At 37.1% G+C, this 17,453-nt stretch overlaps 1 protein-coding gene across 1 annotated transcript in view; it reads left to right on the top strand.

Moving 5' to 3' along the window:
- CLSTN2 (calsyntenin 2) overlaps positions 1–17,453 on the top strand; it is a 287,789-nt gene that overhangs the window by 189,491 nt on the left and 80,845 nt on the right. Inside the window, exons 5-7 of the mRNA XM_009273362.1 lie at positions 4,314–4,509; positions 6,242–6,450; positions 14,079–14,228. Coding sequence (XP_009271637.1) covers positions 4,314–4,509; positions 6,242–6,450; positions 14,079–14,228 — 555 coding nt within the window. The remainder of the gene's footprint in view (positions 1–4,313; positions 4,510–6,241; positions 6,451–14,078; positions 14,229–17,453) is intronic.

The following is a 17,453-nucleotide window of genomic DNA, read 5'->3' on the forward strand; positions in this document are numbered from 1 at the left end:
CGGCCTCACCAGGGCCGAGTACAGGGGCACGATCACTCCCCTACTCCTGCTGGCCACACTATTTCTGATACAGGCCAGGATGCCATTGGCCTTTTTGGCCACCTGGGCACACTGCCGGCTCATGTTCAGCCGGCTGTCGACCAACACCCCCAGGTCCTTTTCCGACAGGCAGCTTTCCAGCCACTCTTCCCCAAGCCTGTAGCGCTGCATGGGGTTGTTGTGGCCGAAGTGCAGGACCTGGCACTTGGCCTTGTTGAGCCTCATACAACCAAATGAAACAACATTTGGTGATTGCCGATTCACATACAACTGTTGCCTTTTATTAACTATTAATGCAAATGATCAAATGTCAGAGATCCCAGCTTTTCACTTGAAGTCTTCTGTATTCTTGGTGTAATGAAAGCTGAAGAAAAAGCAATGGTAGCTGTAAAGGGCAAAATAAGCATGCAATTTTTTTAATAACTTCTGAAATTGAGTTCAAGTGAATAATTTTGTGTAGTTATTAAAGGAGTAACATTGGGGATTTTTATTTCTACTGAAAGAAGCGTGAGTTTTGTTTTTCCTATAAAAGGCAGTAATTTGTAATACTATTTTTTTGATTAAGACTTATAATTGCTAAATCTTGCATGTAAATGGTGCTGAATATGAAACATTGTCTTTAGCAATTTCTAAACAGTGGAAAGATTTGTTGGTTATATTTCAGAAATTATAAACTGTCAATAGCTTTTTTGAGGCTGTTTTAATTTTACAGAGGAAATGATATGATTATTATCCCTGACGTAGTAATGTATGGATCACTACCAGAGCTCTCAAAATAACGTATGCTTCAAAATTAATAGGTGCTTATGGCTAATGCTAGTCTGAATGATTTGAAGAGAAAACATAATGTCCAGAATTTAATTAAAACGTATTAAAATGAAGCAACTCAGTAAAGTTCAGCCCTGCAACCAGAAGATTTTATATGAAGCAACTGGAAACCCTCAGGATGTACATCCTGGCCCTGGGAGAGGAGGTATTTTCCCTCTACCCTGGACGCAACTGCTGTAGGATTTCATGGGTGCGCTTCTACCTTTATGTGGTATCACCAACTTACCCCTATTTTACCAACTCACTGCCACCACCGTTTTTATGATCACCAAATCCTATATGCACCTCTTCCCAAACCCATTCGAATGAAATGAAGAACAAAGCTCAATATTTTGCTGTGTTGTCTGTTGTGAGGACAACAGTGTCCCAATTTGCACTCTGATTATTTCAACCTTACAAAGGAGAAGGAAGGTGGGTGGTGCCAAGGTCCTGAACATGGTTGTTCTGAAACTTAAATGGTGAGCCTGAATAAGAGAGAGACCCCCTCTCTTTTCCTCAGATGAGTTACATAACAGTAGGTATCTGAGAAGTCAGTAAATAAATAATATAAGCTTGGAACAATTCCCATTGGCATCATGTAGGTCTGGGGTTAGCTCAGCTGGATTTAAATAAAGCCCTGTAGCTCCGTTTCATAATGAAAAACAGTATCTGTTATATTTTAAAGACGCTGTTTGTAATGCCTTGTAGTAGTAGTTCTATAGATCTGTAAATGTGTCTCACCATGTAAAGGTGGACCTTTAATCTTCTGCTTTGTTACAACTCTGTTATCATTTCCATTTTCAATATAGTCATTAAGGCACCTTTTTAGAATCATTATGATTACTATACATTTTCATTTTTCAACAGTGTTAACTCATTTCTTCGGAAACAGCAGTAGAATCCTTCTGAAAAAATTCTTACCTAGTTTTTAAAAACATACACAGTTGTTTTCATATAAGTAGGTTGCTGTAGCCAGAACCTGGAAGTGTATGTGGGGTTTTTGCAGTGTGTTTACAAATATCTCCCCATATCCATGCAGCTGTCATTATTTTATCTTTGGTAAATGGGGATGTAAAAGACAAAATTAGTTATATATAAAGCTGGAGTATCTAGCATAGGAGCAGAATATAGATTTCTAAAATAGTTGCTGAGAACTAATTAGAACATGTGCTGCTTCTATGATTGCTTTGCATCAGGCCTCTGTGTTTGGGGAGGAAGAAATGATAAATGTTTAGATTAGGGCTGAGAGAACTTTTTTCCTGCCCTGAGCTATTTCTGTTTTTTAAGAACAGTAGGTTTGGATGTCTGCAAATGCTGTATTGTTTACAGTCAAACAGTGGATCAATAAAATAATAAACACAAAACACTGACGTTATGATTTCTGTTGATGGATTGTGCATCTGAGGAAAACTTTGTTATTAAGAAACTATGAAGGCCACTGTTATAGAACACAACAAATAGTATTTTTCCATTAGACATCCCCCATTTACACTGTTATTTTCATTTTCAATTAAAATAAAACTGAAATCCACAACATCGTTTTAGATGAATGTTTCATTTTGAAGTTGCAGGGAAATTAGGATAATTTTTTTCCAAAGGTATGTGTGACAGCTTTGAGATACGAACTCAGTGATCAGTGTCCACGATCAAAGCTGAACAAACTGCTTCACTTCAGCCTTCTCTTAATCTTATGCTTTGTTTCCTATGCAGCAGTTCATAAACATTGTGGAGTCTGCTTTTATGGATATGCAAAGTGTTAGTCTTTTCCAGAGTCTGTTTCTCAGGGTAAAATCCATTCCTTCTTCTATAGCCCAAATATTTGGGCTCATTGAGGGTGAACAAAGGAGAGCCTGGAAAAGAGCACAATCTTTTGTCTGTCTTGGGAAACCACACTGCCCTTTCATGCCACTGGAGTGAGGGGTTGGAGCAAGCGAATGTCCAAGCAAATACTTAATGTATTTTCCCAGTGCCTCATAATTACTACAACAACTGTGTGCTGATCCTGTAAAGACATTCATAGGATTGATTACAATTGTTAAGTGTGGGATTCATCTGCCTAAATGTCAATGCATATAGCTGAGCTCAGCTTCAGCTCCCATTATAATAAAGGTAAACCTACGTGGTGGTAGTTGAGGGAATATCCTAAAAAGCCTGTATTTATACTCTAAGTGTACCTAATCCCCCCCCCCTTTTTTCTTTGTCACACATAATAGGAATTATGAACTCCAGCACTTTTATAAAGTCACTGTCTACTCTCTTCTCTAAAAATAAACAATATGTTCTAATAGAAAAAGAGAGAGAAGATCCAGGCTTGAATTAGAGGTCGTAGATTCAGAGTTAATTTAGAATTTGGCAGTTGACTCGGATATGATTGGCAAGGAGATTTCCAAAAGGCTGCAACTGTAAATTGGAAATAAATGGAAAAGGATTATGTGAGTGGGAGACAGCTTTGTATCTATAATGCATGTTCCGAGACTGACTTGCTCATAAAAGAGCATGTGTTTAATGTGTCATAAAAATATTTAAGCCACATTGCTCTTTGTATAAATATTTCATTTTTAAAGTTGGATTCTGGAGTGGCTAAAAATGAATTCAGCATGCATATCCTTGCCATCAGTATGAAGGATAAAAAAAAGGATCACCAGAAACTGGTTTTTTTTTCCCCTTCCAGACTCATATTCTCATAAGATTTTTTTATGTTGTCTTTTGTGTCCAAATCAATTTTTTTAGTCCTTGCTATATCATCTGTTTTGTTATATAGTGTTCCTCTGAGAGAAGCTATGGATCTATTATATTAGAGGCAGTTTGGAGGCAAAGTGAGTTGCTGCCAAGAAGGCATTCATGTGAATGCGGGTGGGTGCCTGAGATGTCCAAAAGGGACACTTGTCTGTGTTCCTTCAGCTACTTCTGTTCCAAAGATGATGTATGTCTGTAAATAAAGCAAGATATATTTTGAATGTGCCCATGTTCTGCATCATTAGTTTTTCCACTGCTGGGAAACTAAACTGCAAGAATCTGAACATCTGCTACCACCTGGCAGCTCAAGTGGCTCAAGGAAGGAGTGACAGCAGTTAGAAAAGACCACCTCTAAAATATTACCTATTTTTCTTTCTGCTATTTTCTTTAACTAAATACAGCCTTCTTAATTTAGCTCAAAAATAAATTAGCTCAACGTTGATGTTAGTACCATATCCAGGGAATAGTCAGTCTCTAGGGCTTTAAGAAACCATTTAGTAATGACAGAGAAAGAGGGAAGTACGTGACCAGAGCTGCACTCACCGCATCACGCTCTACGAGCACGTGGCTAATGGCCCTTTTGGATGTATTATGAACTGATGCCTGAGACGGTACTTCCCCCATCTGTAACAGCACGTGAAATACAAATCAGTGCTAACTTCTCCAGTGTTGCTCAAGTGCATAAGACTTAGACCTCCCTGGTTATGATTGTTTTATACTATTCCTCACAGGTGAAATCTGTGCTTTTAAAATCCATGGACAAGAAATGCCCTTCGAAGCTGTTGTGCTAAACAAGACATCTGGAGAAGGTCGTCTTCGAGCAAAAAGTCCTATTGACTGTGAACTGCAGAAGGAATACACATTCATCATCCAGGCCTATGATTGTGGATCAGGCCCAGGTGGAACAAACTGGAAGAAATCTCACAAGTGGGTGAAAATGAGGAGAAATTTTTTTTTGCTTTGGCATACATTTGTTCTACAGTGTAGATCGTATCGAAGGGCTCCTTTTTATATTGTAGTCAGGTAGAAAGCAAATAAAACTAAGATGAACCATTGTTGCAATAGTCCATCCACTTTTTATTCCTTTTTCCTTTTAGAAAATATTTTTCTTTTTTGCGTCCTGCAGTTTGACCCATTCTGCAGTGGTTCCAGTTGAAGCTTTTAACAGGATCCCTGTTCAAGTGGAGAAATGCATCTCAGTTTTGGTTTATTTTTCCATTCTTGCTTTCATGTTAAAGACATTGACTAAACAGATCACCCAGGACATGAAAGCTAGCTTTTAATTGATACTTACAAATTTCAAGTAGGTTTTGTCTCTGTTCATTTCATTTCAAATGGTAAGAAATAGCCCTTTTTTTTTAGTATGTGCATGTTTATAAGCTACAGCAGTGTTGCCTTTGCACAGTGTGTTTCCGACCTCAGCTTTTGGACAGCAAGTCTCAGAGGAATTAAAATCCTCTGGTAGAGAGAGGTATTGAAGGTTAGCAGGTGGTACTTTTTACTGTGGAGGCAGTTCCCTACATAAGCTTAAGTGGCACAGTGCCTTTTTTTCCCTTCAATTCGTGAAACCAAGCTCCAGACCATTTGTCATTAAAGATGAATTTAACTCATGTGTAGATGTGTAACTGCTGTACAAATTGTTTGTTTTGCTGAGAGCTATTTAAATAAATGATTAATAGTAATCATTCTTCCTTTTGCTCATCCAGGACACATAACAATTAAAAATTTAATTAGCGCTATAATGCACGCTGAACTTTTTCAGGATATTTAAAAAAGAATACACATTTAGAAGGAAACCTGCAATAACAAATAACCATCAAGTCACAGAAACAGTTTTTGCTTCATATTGTTACACTTTATGATGTTTTTCCCTCACATGTCAGTAACAAGCTGGTACGTTCCACCTGTGGAAAATTTTGGTCTAATCCTGACCAAATGAAAGCAGACCCATCGGGACCAGACTTTGTCACACTTCCTCACGGTGGTTGTATAGTAAACCACAGGCTAAGCTAGGCTGTCTGGGGTCCCAACCTTTACTACTGGCTCTGCCACTGATCTAGAAAGTCCCTTTGCTTTTCTGTCCCTCTGTTACCTTGCCTATCAAACCAGATCACAAATTCTTTCAAAGGAAGGTCTTTAGAGTTTGCTCATTAAGTACTAAAGGCCCGTTATTTTTGACCCTCAAAAAACATGTACAGTGTTGTAACTAATTAAAGGATTAGATAATTACAATCAGCAGAAGGTGAGAGCCTTTTTTTAATATCGAAGAATGTTCCTAAGCTGACCATTTTTAGGTAGTGAAAATGTAACACTACTGTAGTTCTCTTCCTCTTTTTTTCTTACTAACCCATTTTACACTGGAATGATAGCATTGACTTTCTGTTGGGGTCCATTTTAAGAGGCAGACTGATTTTAATAGGGAGCACTGTGAAGCCCTCTCCCTACAAGCTGTGGCAATAGGTTTTTACCTAGTGCCACATTAAGATATTAAATTGGGCAAATTAAACATAGAAATTCAATAATATCTCATTTTAGCAGATGTTTACATATTTTCTAGATCTGTTTTGTTAGTCTTTTCAAGTGTTTTGAAAACAAACTGTTAGTGATGTGTCATGATAAGTTATTTTTTCTCTTTGATGTTTTTCTTTACCTATTTTAGGGCAGTGGTCCATATCCAGGTAAAGGATGTCAATGAGTTTTCACCAGCTTTCAAGGAGAGTGTGTATAAGACCACCGTGACGGAGGGAAAGATCTATGACAGCATACTGCAGGTAGAAGCCATAGACGAGGACTGTTCCCCACAGTATAGCCAGATCTGCAATTATGAAATTGTCACAACTGATGTTCCTTTTGCCATTGACAGAAATGGTGAGTATGGAGAAGGAGCAGTTGTAAGTTCTGGGACAGAGAGCAGTAATTTCTGTAGATGGTGTAATTACTTATTGATACTAGCTGGTAACCTGGCTTGAGTTTTAACTCAAGAGAGTAATCCTGTTCTCATCTCTGAGAATGAAGGAACCGTTACACTAGGAAATCCCATCCCTTTTGTGTAAGATTTGGTCAGAAAGTGCCACAGTAATTTACTGTGGAAATTTAAACCCCAGTTTTAGATGAGCAATATGTTTCTCTGTCACTCAGTTCATTCTCTTAATTGTCTCAGATCTAGTTTCCCATCCAAGTGATGACATTTCCTAATGAAGCGTGTAGCCCTACCTAATAGAGTTTATTCACTGGTTTATAGCTAGTCCCATTCTTCTGAACTTTCTGGAGCAGAGTCTAAATGTAGAATCGACAATATTCTGGATATGTTTATCGACAGTTGAAACTTTCAGGGTGTGGGTCCAGAGATCTACCCATTTGAGGTGCTTCCTGAAGCAGATCCATTATTCTGCAGTATGGAAGAAAATATGCTTTGGAGAAGTAGTATCATTTTTATGGTTCTTGATTTTAGTTGTTTTTCTAATGTGTCTAATATTATAGGAAAACTAATAAACCATATTAAGTTTTCCACATGCAGCAATTTTTGGCCTTGGCGGCCCTGTCTGTCAGCTTCCTGCTTTTCCCAGTCAAATTCTCACCAGGGAAAAGTACAAAACTTGACACTGAGTTTGGGAGAGGTGGCTGGGCTGCATTAAAAATGTGTTGAAGATTCTCCCTCCCATTCTCTGCTTGCTTCAGACAATACAAAATAGTAGCTCTGTCTTTCGAGTACTTCAGCAGTCCCATATTGGATTGACTTTGTAGATAAGAGTCCTTGTTATTGATATTCACATGTGCACACTTGTGTAGAAGTTCAAAATGGAAATGCCTGTGCTCACAGAACTTGTTTCCCCAGAACAAGCACCCTGTGTGAATGCCCAGCAGTGCTCTGATTTATCTTTCCTAACAGAAGCATTTAATCCATGTTGTATGTAGGAGGAGAATGCTCTTTGTAAGTTAAATCTGATTTTTGGCCAAACTGGAAATTGAAAGCATGCATGGAGCTACTGTTTTCTCTAAGCAGTCATTTTCATGTTGAGATGTTTTATAAAAACCCTTTCCCCTATTAAAAAATTATTTATCTTTATTTCTGCAGTTGTTGCACAATGCACAGCTGAGCATCAAAAGATAATAACCTGTTAGCATCAATAAATTGTAAATGACATTGGGGAAAAAAGCCATCTTCTTATAATACATTGGGAGGCAAGTATACTATATAGGAGATATAATAATAATGAGTATGTTTGTGTTTAAGTAAATGAGGTCAGCTGGCACAGTAGTCTTTTGCCAGAGCATTTGCACAAAGAATTTTTTACAGGAAGTGGGCATTTGGGAGTAGACATTTGTGTGCAATTCCCTAGAAGCTTTTCGTCTTTATGGATTTTTTTCTAATTTTGAGATTTCCCACATTGTCATAAAAGGAAGTTCTCCATATTTCTGTTTGAAACCATTATTTTTCCAGAGCTCCACATGACTTGCCAGCATGGGGCTGGTTACTTACATGAGTCACAGGTGGTTTCATAATTTCATACCAGGTTTGTGACAGGTATCATGGATATGGATACGCTGAGATTTGTATGATACAGAGCAGGCATTTCTACTCCTTATGCCTTTTCGGCTCCTATCACACAGTGCAGCTGGCTCATGAGTGATCATGGGTTTCTTACAGTCTGAGGCATGATCAAAAGCATGTGAAGTTTCAGGAATCCTTGGTTACATCTTTGTCCTCATGTGCCTGCGACCTGCTGTTTAGCAAAGGCAATGAGAAAATCATTGATTTACACATGACTTTAAAGCCTGCAGTGAATAATTGGTATAAGGTTGTAATACTTGCAGTTTCTTGGTCATGAATTCAATTAATATTTTTTGATCTATTTGTTCACTAAAAGAACAGCCCATCCACAATCAACAGTATCTTTCTTCTTTTTTTTTATTTTTTTTTTTACAAAAAGAACAGCCCTGCCACAATCAACAGTAATTCCAGTCTAATTTGCAATTTTTTTAGATAATGGTAATTGCTTAAACCCACTGGGATTAGAGACAGAGTTAGAATAGATGGTTGCACTTTTATTTTGTGACAGAAATATGTTGCTTAGTTCCAACACATTTCACTGCTGAGAATGTCTCTGTGCCACCTTTCTCTGGTGCAAATTCTTTGGCATTGTGCCCATTTTTGTTACCTATAGGATGATTAAAATAGATGTATGAGATGCCTGGGACTGTCTGTTAATACTGTGCTAATTAGGATTTTGTTTATAGGGGTTTTACCCATTGTGGAAAAACAAATCTAGGTTCTTGTGTGTTCTGCAAGTTATGATTTTATCTGCTTTTCAGTAACGTTAAGTGTGGAATTTCGTTGCCCAGAAAGAATATCTAACCAGATGCTTAAAATCAAATCTAAATATTGTAGAGGACCCCAAAAGGAGGGGGTGTGTGAGGAAAACATGCCATTATCAGACCCAGATGGTAGATTTTTTCACCACCAACCTATGAAACTAACCACAAACACAGGCCTTTAGAAAGATGAACATGCTATTCCAGCAGCTTTTGTCTTTTGGTAGATCATTGTCTTTTTAGGCAAAACTTATTTCTTGTATCTAGATCAATCCAGGGAGCATTTTGTCCTGAAAAATTGTTATGCATTGGGGAACATTTGCAGAAAAGAAGAGAGAACGCTCCAGACTGTAGCAGTGCACAGTCTACTTCACATCACCAAATTGTGAGAGGCGTAAGTGGATAGGCACCCAGCACTGGCACAGGAAGCAGCATTCAGCTCTGGTGTAGTTCTTGTAGGTCTTTGTAAGTTAGGCACCTAAAGGTGGGTAATGTAAAGCTTCCCATTTACATTTGGCAACTTTGACCCTTGGTATGCAATTCTTTGTGAATAAAATTACATTGTGTTATGAAACTGTAACACTAATAAAATTGACTTTTGTATATGATGAGCCTAACTTGGAAGGTAATGAACTCTTGGTCATGAAATACAATCATGTAAAGGCAAAGGACAAATTTATGTTTTGCTATGCAAAGAACTGGAACTAAAGGTATAATATGTTTTAAGAGACTTTTGCATGCAGTTTAGTCTAGTTGTCTTCTTAGCAGAGAATCCCAATCAAGTCAGTTGTCGTATCAATGTTGTGTAGACTTTTTTCAGGTAAAAAAAATTAAACCACAGTGCACAGATCTGTTGCAATGCCAGCAGAACAACATTTTTATGCATTTTCTGCCTTCATTTGTCAGGGGTCATGGTCAGATAAGAGAATTCAGATATAGATACAAATTCTGTCATGGCTCTGACCTACTCTCATCCCTAAAATGGGGATAACTATATTTGCCACCCACCGCTGGGAAGCACTTCACAAATACATATTCAGATTGTTCAATATGAAGATGAGTTACTGACTTATCTGTCCAGTCACTACAGGTTCTATCAACTTACATATCTTAGCAAATACACATGGACAGGATCTCCCAAGCTCATCCTTTACAGCACTGAGATCTGTGTTAGGAGCTATGCCAACTTCATCTTCTCAGAAAAGTAGTGAAACATTATAGTTAAGCATTTGCATGTGATATTTATTTATTAAACCACAATTTCTCTCCACTATCATTGAAAAGTGCATCTTTTTGACAAGAAGCAATTCTAACCCTTCAATTGACTTACAGTCGAATACAGCTCCTGGTGGCTCTTGGCAGCTGGGAATGTTGAGCTGCCACTGTTATGAGCAGACTGAAGTCAGAGGCCACTCATGTAACACAACGCCAGCCCTCATCTCTTGTAAGAGTTAGGAGATTCAGTTTTATACTTCTTATACACGCAGGAAGCAAGTATGGAATTTAAGAGGGAATTGCCATAGTAAACTAGTCAAGCCTTTCCCCATTCTTGTGACTGCTCCAAAATAAGATGAAAGACAGCCATAAAAGAGGGAAGTTTGTATCAAACTATCCCCAAAACCGACCCTAAAGAAACAGAGGTGTAAATATGTGTGTCCTCAGGCAGGAATTTTTATACTCCTGTTATCACTTATCTGTTTTGTGTTTTTTAAATCTCTTAAAGCTCTGGGTACTTCCAGGAAGAGATTTAGAAAGCCTGAGAAAAAAAAAAAAAGAATTTTATGGCCTAACTGTGAACTGTGTAGAAAAGTACTTACTTCTCCCATTAAAATTTTCTTTTTTTAATGTTATTGATTACCTTTTTGTTTATGGGTGAGATGTAAATAGAAATTCTCAGTCTATTGTCTCTAAAACTTTAATTAGTCTGTATTTATAGTGCTTCCCTTCTGTGTCCACTTCTTAATCATATCGATTAAATTGTAAAATAACAAATAAGCATAAAGCAGAGGTAACAGAAAAATAGAATAATTAGGAAATCAATAAACTCTTGGGTAACATCTGCAAGACATCCAAATGACCTTCCAGAATAACACCTAATAGTCAGAATCTTTGTAGTCCAAATCTTAAAAGACCATAATGAAATACAAATTTTGGAAGATAGGTTTCATGAAATGCAAATATGTTGTAATGATTTATAAATCTTAGAGGACAGTTAGCGTGCCACACAAGTTCTAGCAGTCTGCTAAGGTAGATTCAGACACTTTTGGTTTCTTGAGAATTATCTCTGCTGATCATGGACTACAATAATACCAAGGAGAACCAAATAGGGAAGTATAAAGATTCACGTAAGAAATAATATAGTGCAGAAAGGAAAGAACAGCTGAGCAGGTATTAAAGGAACAATTAATTATACAGTGGCAATTTTTCATCAAGCCCTCTTAGGAAGGTACTAATCAAGCAACTCAAGACAGTAAAATGGGTAAATTGTTTTGCCAATTACTAACTCAAAAATAATGTAGTAGTTGATATCGTTATTGCAGTTGCTTTTGTGATGGGAAGAGCTATCTACATGGCAGACTTGAAAACGCCTGGCAAGGTGAGGTGCCTGAGAGAGAGAACCAAGGAAGCTGTAGGACACAGTACTGCTTCCATATTAGCCTTCAGCAGGTCATTCTGCTTCTCCATTTGAAATGAAAATAGTGATAGGGCTTGTTCCTCTCTGTGCCCTGCTCAGGAAGGGAGGCGTAAAGACTCGAAGTCAACAGAAAGTGAGGTATTGGGCTTGATTTTATAGCTGCAGATGTAAGGGCCTTTTTAAACTACAAATTTTGAACCAGAAGACAGTGATAATTGCATAAGCAGCCTTCCTTCAGGCCTGACCTGAGAAGGTTTGCATCAGTTTCAATTAAACTACTAAAGTTGGCTTTAATGTAGTAGTAGTCAGAAAAGCATTGGGCTCTGACAAGATAAGGAGTGTACATCAGAGAGAGACACCTGCTAAAAGTCTTTACTTGTCAAACTAATGGAGGTTTACTGAAAGACTTATTTAAGAAGTTTCATTTGTCTGCTTTCGCCTCTCATTCATTTGAATGAATAGAAAACCCCACACCCAAAACCCCCCAGAAGATAGGTTTCATGAAATGCAAATATGTTGTAATGATTTATAAATCTTAGAGGACAGTTAGCGTGCCACACAAGTTCTAGCAGTCTGCTAAGGTAGATTCAGACACTTTTGGTTTCTTGAGAATTATCTCTGCTGATCATGGACTACAATAATACCAAGGAGAACCAAATAGGGAAGTATAAAGATTCACGTAAGAAATAATATAGTGCAGAAAGGAAAGAACAGCTGAGCAGGTATTAAAGGAACAATTAATTATACAGTGGCAATTTTTCATCAAGCCCTCTTAGGAAGGTACTAATCAAGCAACTCAAGACAGTAAAATGGGTAAATTGTTTTGCCAATTACTAACTCAAAAATAATGTAGTAGTTGATATCGTTATTGCAGTTGCTTTTGTGATGGGAAGAGCTATCTACATGGCAGACTTGAAAACGCCTGGCAAGGTGAGGTGCCTGAGAGAGAGAACCAAGGAAGCTGTAGGACACAGTACTGCTTCCATATTAGCCTTCAGCAGGTCATTCTGCTTCTCCATTTGAAATGAAAATAGTGATAGGGCTTGTTCCTCTCTGTGCCCTGCTCAGGAAGGGAGGCGTAAAGACTCGAAGTCAACAGAAAGTGAGGTATTGGGCTTGATTTTATAGCTGCAGATGTAAGGGCCTTTTTAAACTACAAATTTTGAACCAGAAGACAGTGATAATTGCATAAGCAGCCTTCCTTCAGGCCTGACCTGAGAAGGTTTGCATCAGTTTCAATTAAACTACTAAAGTTGGCTTTAATGTAGTAGTAGTCAGAAAAGCATTGGGCTCTGACAAGATAAGGAGTGTACATCAGAGAGAGACACCTGCTAAAAGTCTTTACTTGTCAAACTAATGGAGGTTTACTGAAAGACTTATTTAAGAAGTTTCATTTGTCTGCTTTCGCCTCTCATTCATTTGAATGAATAGAAAACCCCACACCCAAAACCCCCCAAAATGCCAGCATGCTTAACAACAGATACTATGACCAGCACCTATGGGAATCAGATAACTGTATTTGACTAAATTCCAGGATTTGGGTGCTCCCTATTCCAAATTTAGCCCAAACAACTTGATTTTGCAGATCCATGCTTGAAAGCAGTTATATGTAGCATTGATCCAGAGTAATTTTGTTTCTTGAATTCTAGAACAAACATTATCATTCAAAGTGATGGTATAACCAACAGGCCTGAGCAAAAGTGTGAAACATATTAAACAGTCTCAAGTTTCAATTTGAGCAAGAAGTGCATTTCAGTGGAAATGGACAGAATTAAAATGCTGAACTCATTAATTACAAAACCATACATTCTGCACAGTAATCTTCCAATCCTGCAGGAAGTACTCCGAGAAAGATCTTTCCCTTTCCTTGTGAAAGTTGTAATGTCTGTGTTCCCAAACCAGGTAATTTGTTGCCTTTATGTGTGTCAGGTTCAGCAGATAATCTCTGTTGTTGCTGAATTTTATTTTCTGTGTGATAACTGTGCTGCCATATCAAATACTGCTAAGCACTCTAACGTAGAAGGTCATTCTGTTTTTTTTTTTTTCCTATTTTTAAAACCCAGGGAAAGGTGTTAAAGGGCTAAAAATCTCTCTCACCTAAAGGGTGATAGCTTTAGGGGGGGAAAAAAGGAAGATACTGAGGCTGGGGAGATGTTCAGCAGTGGATCTCAGGAATGTCACTGCCATATTAAAGCAGTGTATTCTGTGAAGAAGTGGAAAATGAGGTTGCACCTACTCATACTTTACATTTCAAGATGTAACAGCTAATTAGTCTTACAGTCCTACTTTAGAAAGTTGTTGAGCAGATGTTTTCTAATATAGACATGCCCATATTATACCCCTAGCATCTTATATTTGCCTAAGAACTAATTTTATTTCAATCCAGAGAAATAAGTACTTCCCATTCCTCATAACTGACCTGCCTGTGGATGTCCCATGTGCTTCAGAGAGCTTTCTGGTCACAAAGGACTTAATCAGGACCCAAATGTTACAGTCTGTATATGCTTAGCCAAGTAATTCTGAATGTTATCTTATATTGAATCTGTAGGTAACATCAGAAACACCGAGAAACTGAACTATGATAAACAGCACCAGTATGAGATAATGGTAACAGCTTTTGACTGTGGGCAAAAACATGCAACAGAAGATGTCTTAGTACGAGTTAATGTCAAACCAGTGTGCAAACCAGGCTGGCAAGGTAAGGTTTAATAGTTTATATATTTTAATCTCTTTGGTGTTTTCCCCCTACCTCACAGTAAGGAAACCAAGGTGCTTATTGAAGTGGTATGGAAAACTCTTGCTATTTCTTATGCTTACTTCATTCCAAGCCTGTTAACAAAGTGGATAATATTCCCATATTTGTTTACATTTGCCATGTTTCTTCCCTAGTCAGAACAAAGAACAGAAAAAAAAAGACAAATTTCTATTCTAATAAGCTATTTTATGATTCAGTCTGAATATATTGAAATGTTAAAAAAGTGCTTCTGATTTGCCTTTCTCCTACTACTCCTTTAAATAAAACTTTTGAAGACACCATGACAAGGTACTTTTCCCATGTGTGCCAGAGTTGTTCAGATTATCATGTTCCAGGTACAGAATTGGCTTTCATGTGCATGCATGCATCAAGGCACACTCAGCTGGCAGTAGGAATGAAATGCATTTTTTTAATCCTGATTACTGTCTTCATATTGAAACATTTCAGTAGGAATTGATTTTCTAAAAAGGTTGTAAGGATCTACGGTCTACTCTGTCTAAAATGGAGAAAAACCCAGCTGGTAATGTACCAGGAAGATAGATATGCCACAAATTATAAGGAATTAAGATGAAAATGAGGGCTGGATTAGGGGCAAACCAACTGGATGTAACTACATTATGCAGATGTCATTCAGGACTAACCTGACATTCATAATTGTAATTTTTAAAGAGAATGATTGAGAAGGCAAAAAAATCAGTTTTGCTGTTGTACTTGAAGGTAAATTTGCAGACTGACATTTAGAAGGAAAAAAGTTTCCTTTGTAAAATGAGAAGCCCTGGTCTAGAGGACCTTGTAATGAAAGAATTGTGGAATATCATGATTTCATTTTCACAGTCCTCACTTAGAGGAGAACCACATTTTAATTTTTCAGGTATGTACTAGTTCCCCACCCACTCAAGTATTTTGAAGAGCATTTTTATTAAAGAAAATAGAATACCTATGAACTATTTCAACATTTTCTAACTGATCTTATTGTTCAAAACCCCATGATTTATTCTAGAAAACTAATATGGTCTCTTTACACTGTAGAAATGTTCTGTTTCCATTTTATGGAGTCATCTCAAGTAAATTAAATACTCCCAAATTCTAGCTTGGAACTTGTATTAAAATGGGTGCAATTGATTTTTTTTTAATTTCCATATTATTTCCATTTAGGTATTTTATTGACTGAATAATTTTTGCAAAGATACCTTTAATGGTGTGTTTATATTGCCCAATATTGTCATACTTATTTCATAGTTCAAGCATCAATTATAGGACAGATGGTCATTGCTGGTCCCATCAGGTGGGTATAGACAGCAGGTAGCCAATAAAAGTAATAGAAACAACCTCAAATAAGGCTTGTTTTATTTTTTTATGCTTTGTTCATCTTAGATTATGTGAAGTGTTTACAAGGTATTTAAGTTTTTAATGAAAAGCTGAATTCAAGTATTGTTATTTTATGCATGCAAAATTTATTTTCTTCTCTTCTACAAGTCAGAGCTGTATGTGGCGGATGGTTTGGTTAACACTAGGTATTAACATGACCAGCTGCCAGCTTGTTATTTTTAGTGTGATGGTGAGAAAATAGACAGAGAAAACAGCATATATAAAGCAACAACTCAAAAAAAGAATGCAATACATCATAAGAAAGTTTAAAGCAGCTTGTCTAAAGCATCTCAGATAGGAAAGGGTATGCCTTGATAGCATTATGAGTAATAGAAAACCTCAAATAAGGCTTGTTTTATTTTTTTATGCTTTGTTCATCTTAGATTATGTGAAGTGTTTACAAGGTATTTAAGTTTTTAATGAAAAGCTGAATTCAAGTATTGTTATTTTATGCATGCAAAATTTATTTTCTTCTCTTCTACAAGTCAGAGCTGTATGTGGCGGATGGTTTGGTTAACACTAGGTATTAACATGACCAGCTGCCAGCTTGTTATTTTTAGTGTGATGGTGAGAAAATAGACAGAGAAAACAGCATATATAAAGCAACAACTCAAAAAAAGAATGCAATACATCATAAGAAAGTTTAAAGCAGCTTGTCTAAAGCATCTCAGATAGGAAAGGGTATGCCTTGATAGCATTATGCTTCAATTTGGGCTTTTTGTTTATTTCTGTGGCAATTTGGCACAAATATTCTTTCTCCCTTCTGATCTGATAAAGTTTTATGATGGGTCTTTATCATAGGCAAGGTAAAAATATGAAATAGCTCACTATGTTCTGCTCTAGCATATTCCATGCTATCCATGTGGAATTGTACCTTTCCGTCTGTCAAACAGGTGACTGCTTCACTCCAGTGGCATGTCTCCAGGTCAAACAGCACAAAGTGCAAGTGGATAGTGTTTACCTAGTCAGAGTATAAGGTCTTTAGGTAAACAACTGGGTAGATATGACTTTAGTTCTTAATTACCAAGTCATTAATTATAATTTGAAATGAGCTGCAACATAATACTTCCAGAAATTTCTACGTTTCTCTTAATGAGATTTTTTTTATTCCTACTTACTTTTCAAGGTGAAAATCACACAGGTGATGTTGTTTTCCACTTTGAGCCAATACATGTAAAAATTAACTGTTGCTAGGGAAAAAATCAAATAAGCAAAACTTACTAATAGTATTTCCAGTAGCTAAAGAGGAAATCTGGAGACTGGAAATGGAGGATCTTTATAGTGTTCTTTCTTCCCTGTGTCTGTCACTCTGTGACTTCCCCACAAAGAGGCAGACAGCAGGTATGCTCCACCTTCTTTGAAATAATGATATAATTGAAAAGATTGCATGGCTAAGGGAGGTACAATAATGCTTTGCTTAACAGAAAAGATGAATATTCTGAGCCTTTGATTATAAGAGTTGCCAAAATATGATATATGATTTTTTTCTTGTTCTTCAGTGTTAGCTTGAACAGAAATACTTGGAATTTCAATTTATAGCATTGGCAGTTAGTTCTTAAAAGTTGCTGGCTTTAGTAATCCGAAATATTGTGCAGTTCTTTCTGTGACTATTGTGAATAGAGATTGTAGTAGTCTAATGCAAATTCAGTGTTAAAAATTTCAGTGCAATAAATTTCAATGCAGATGCCCTTCAAATAGCCTCCATTGTGTAGGGGTGGGACAGGGAAGAATAAGTTTACGTAAAACAATATACAAAATTATTCCTGTTTCTAGAGGCCAACTCCACAACTGACATGTATA

The sequence above is a fragment of the Aptenodytes forsteri genome, unplaced genomic scaffold (genome assembly GCF_000699145.1).
Source record: "Aptenodytes forsteri isolate BGI_AS27 unplaced genomic scaffold, ASM69914v1 Scaffold382, whole genome shotgun sequence".
NCBI lineage: Eukaryota > Metazoa > Chordata > Aves > Sphenisciformes > Spheniscidae > Aptenodytes > Aptenodytes forsteri.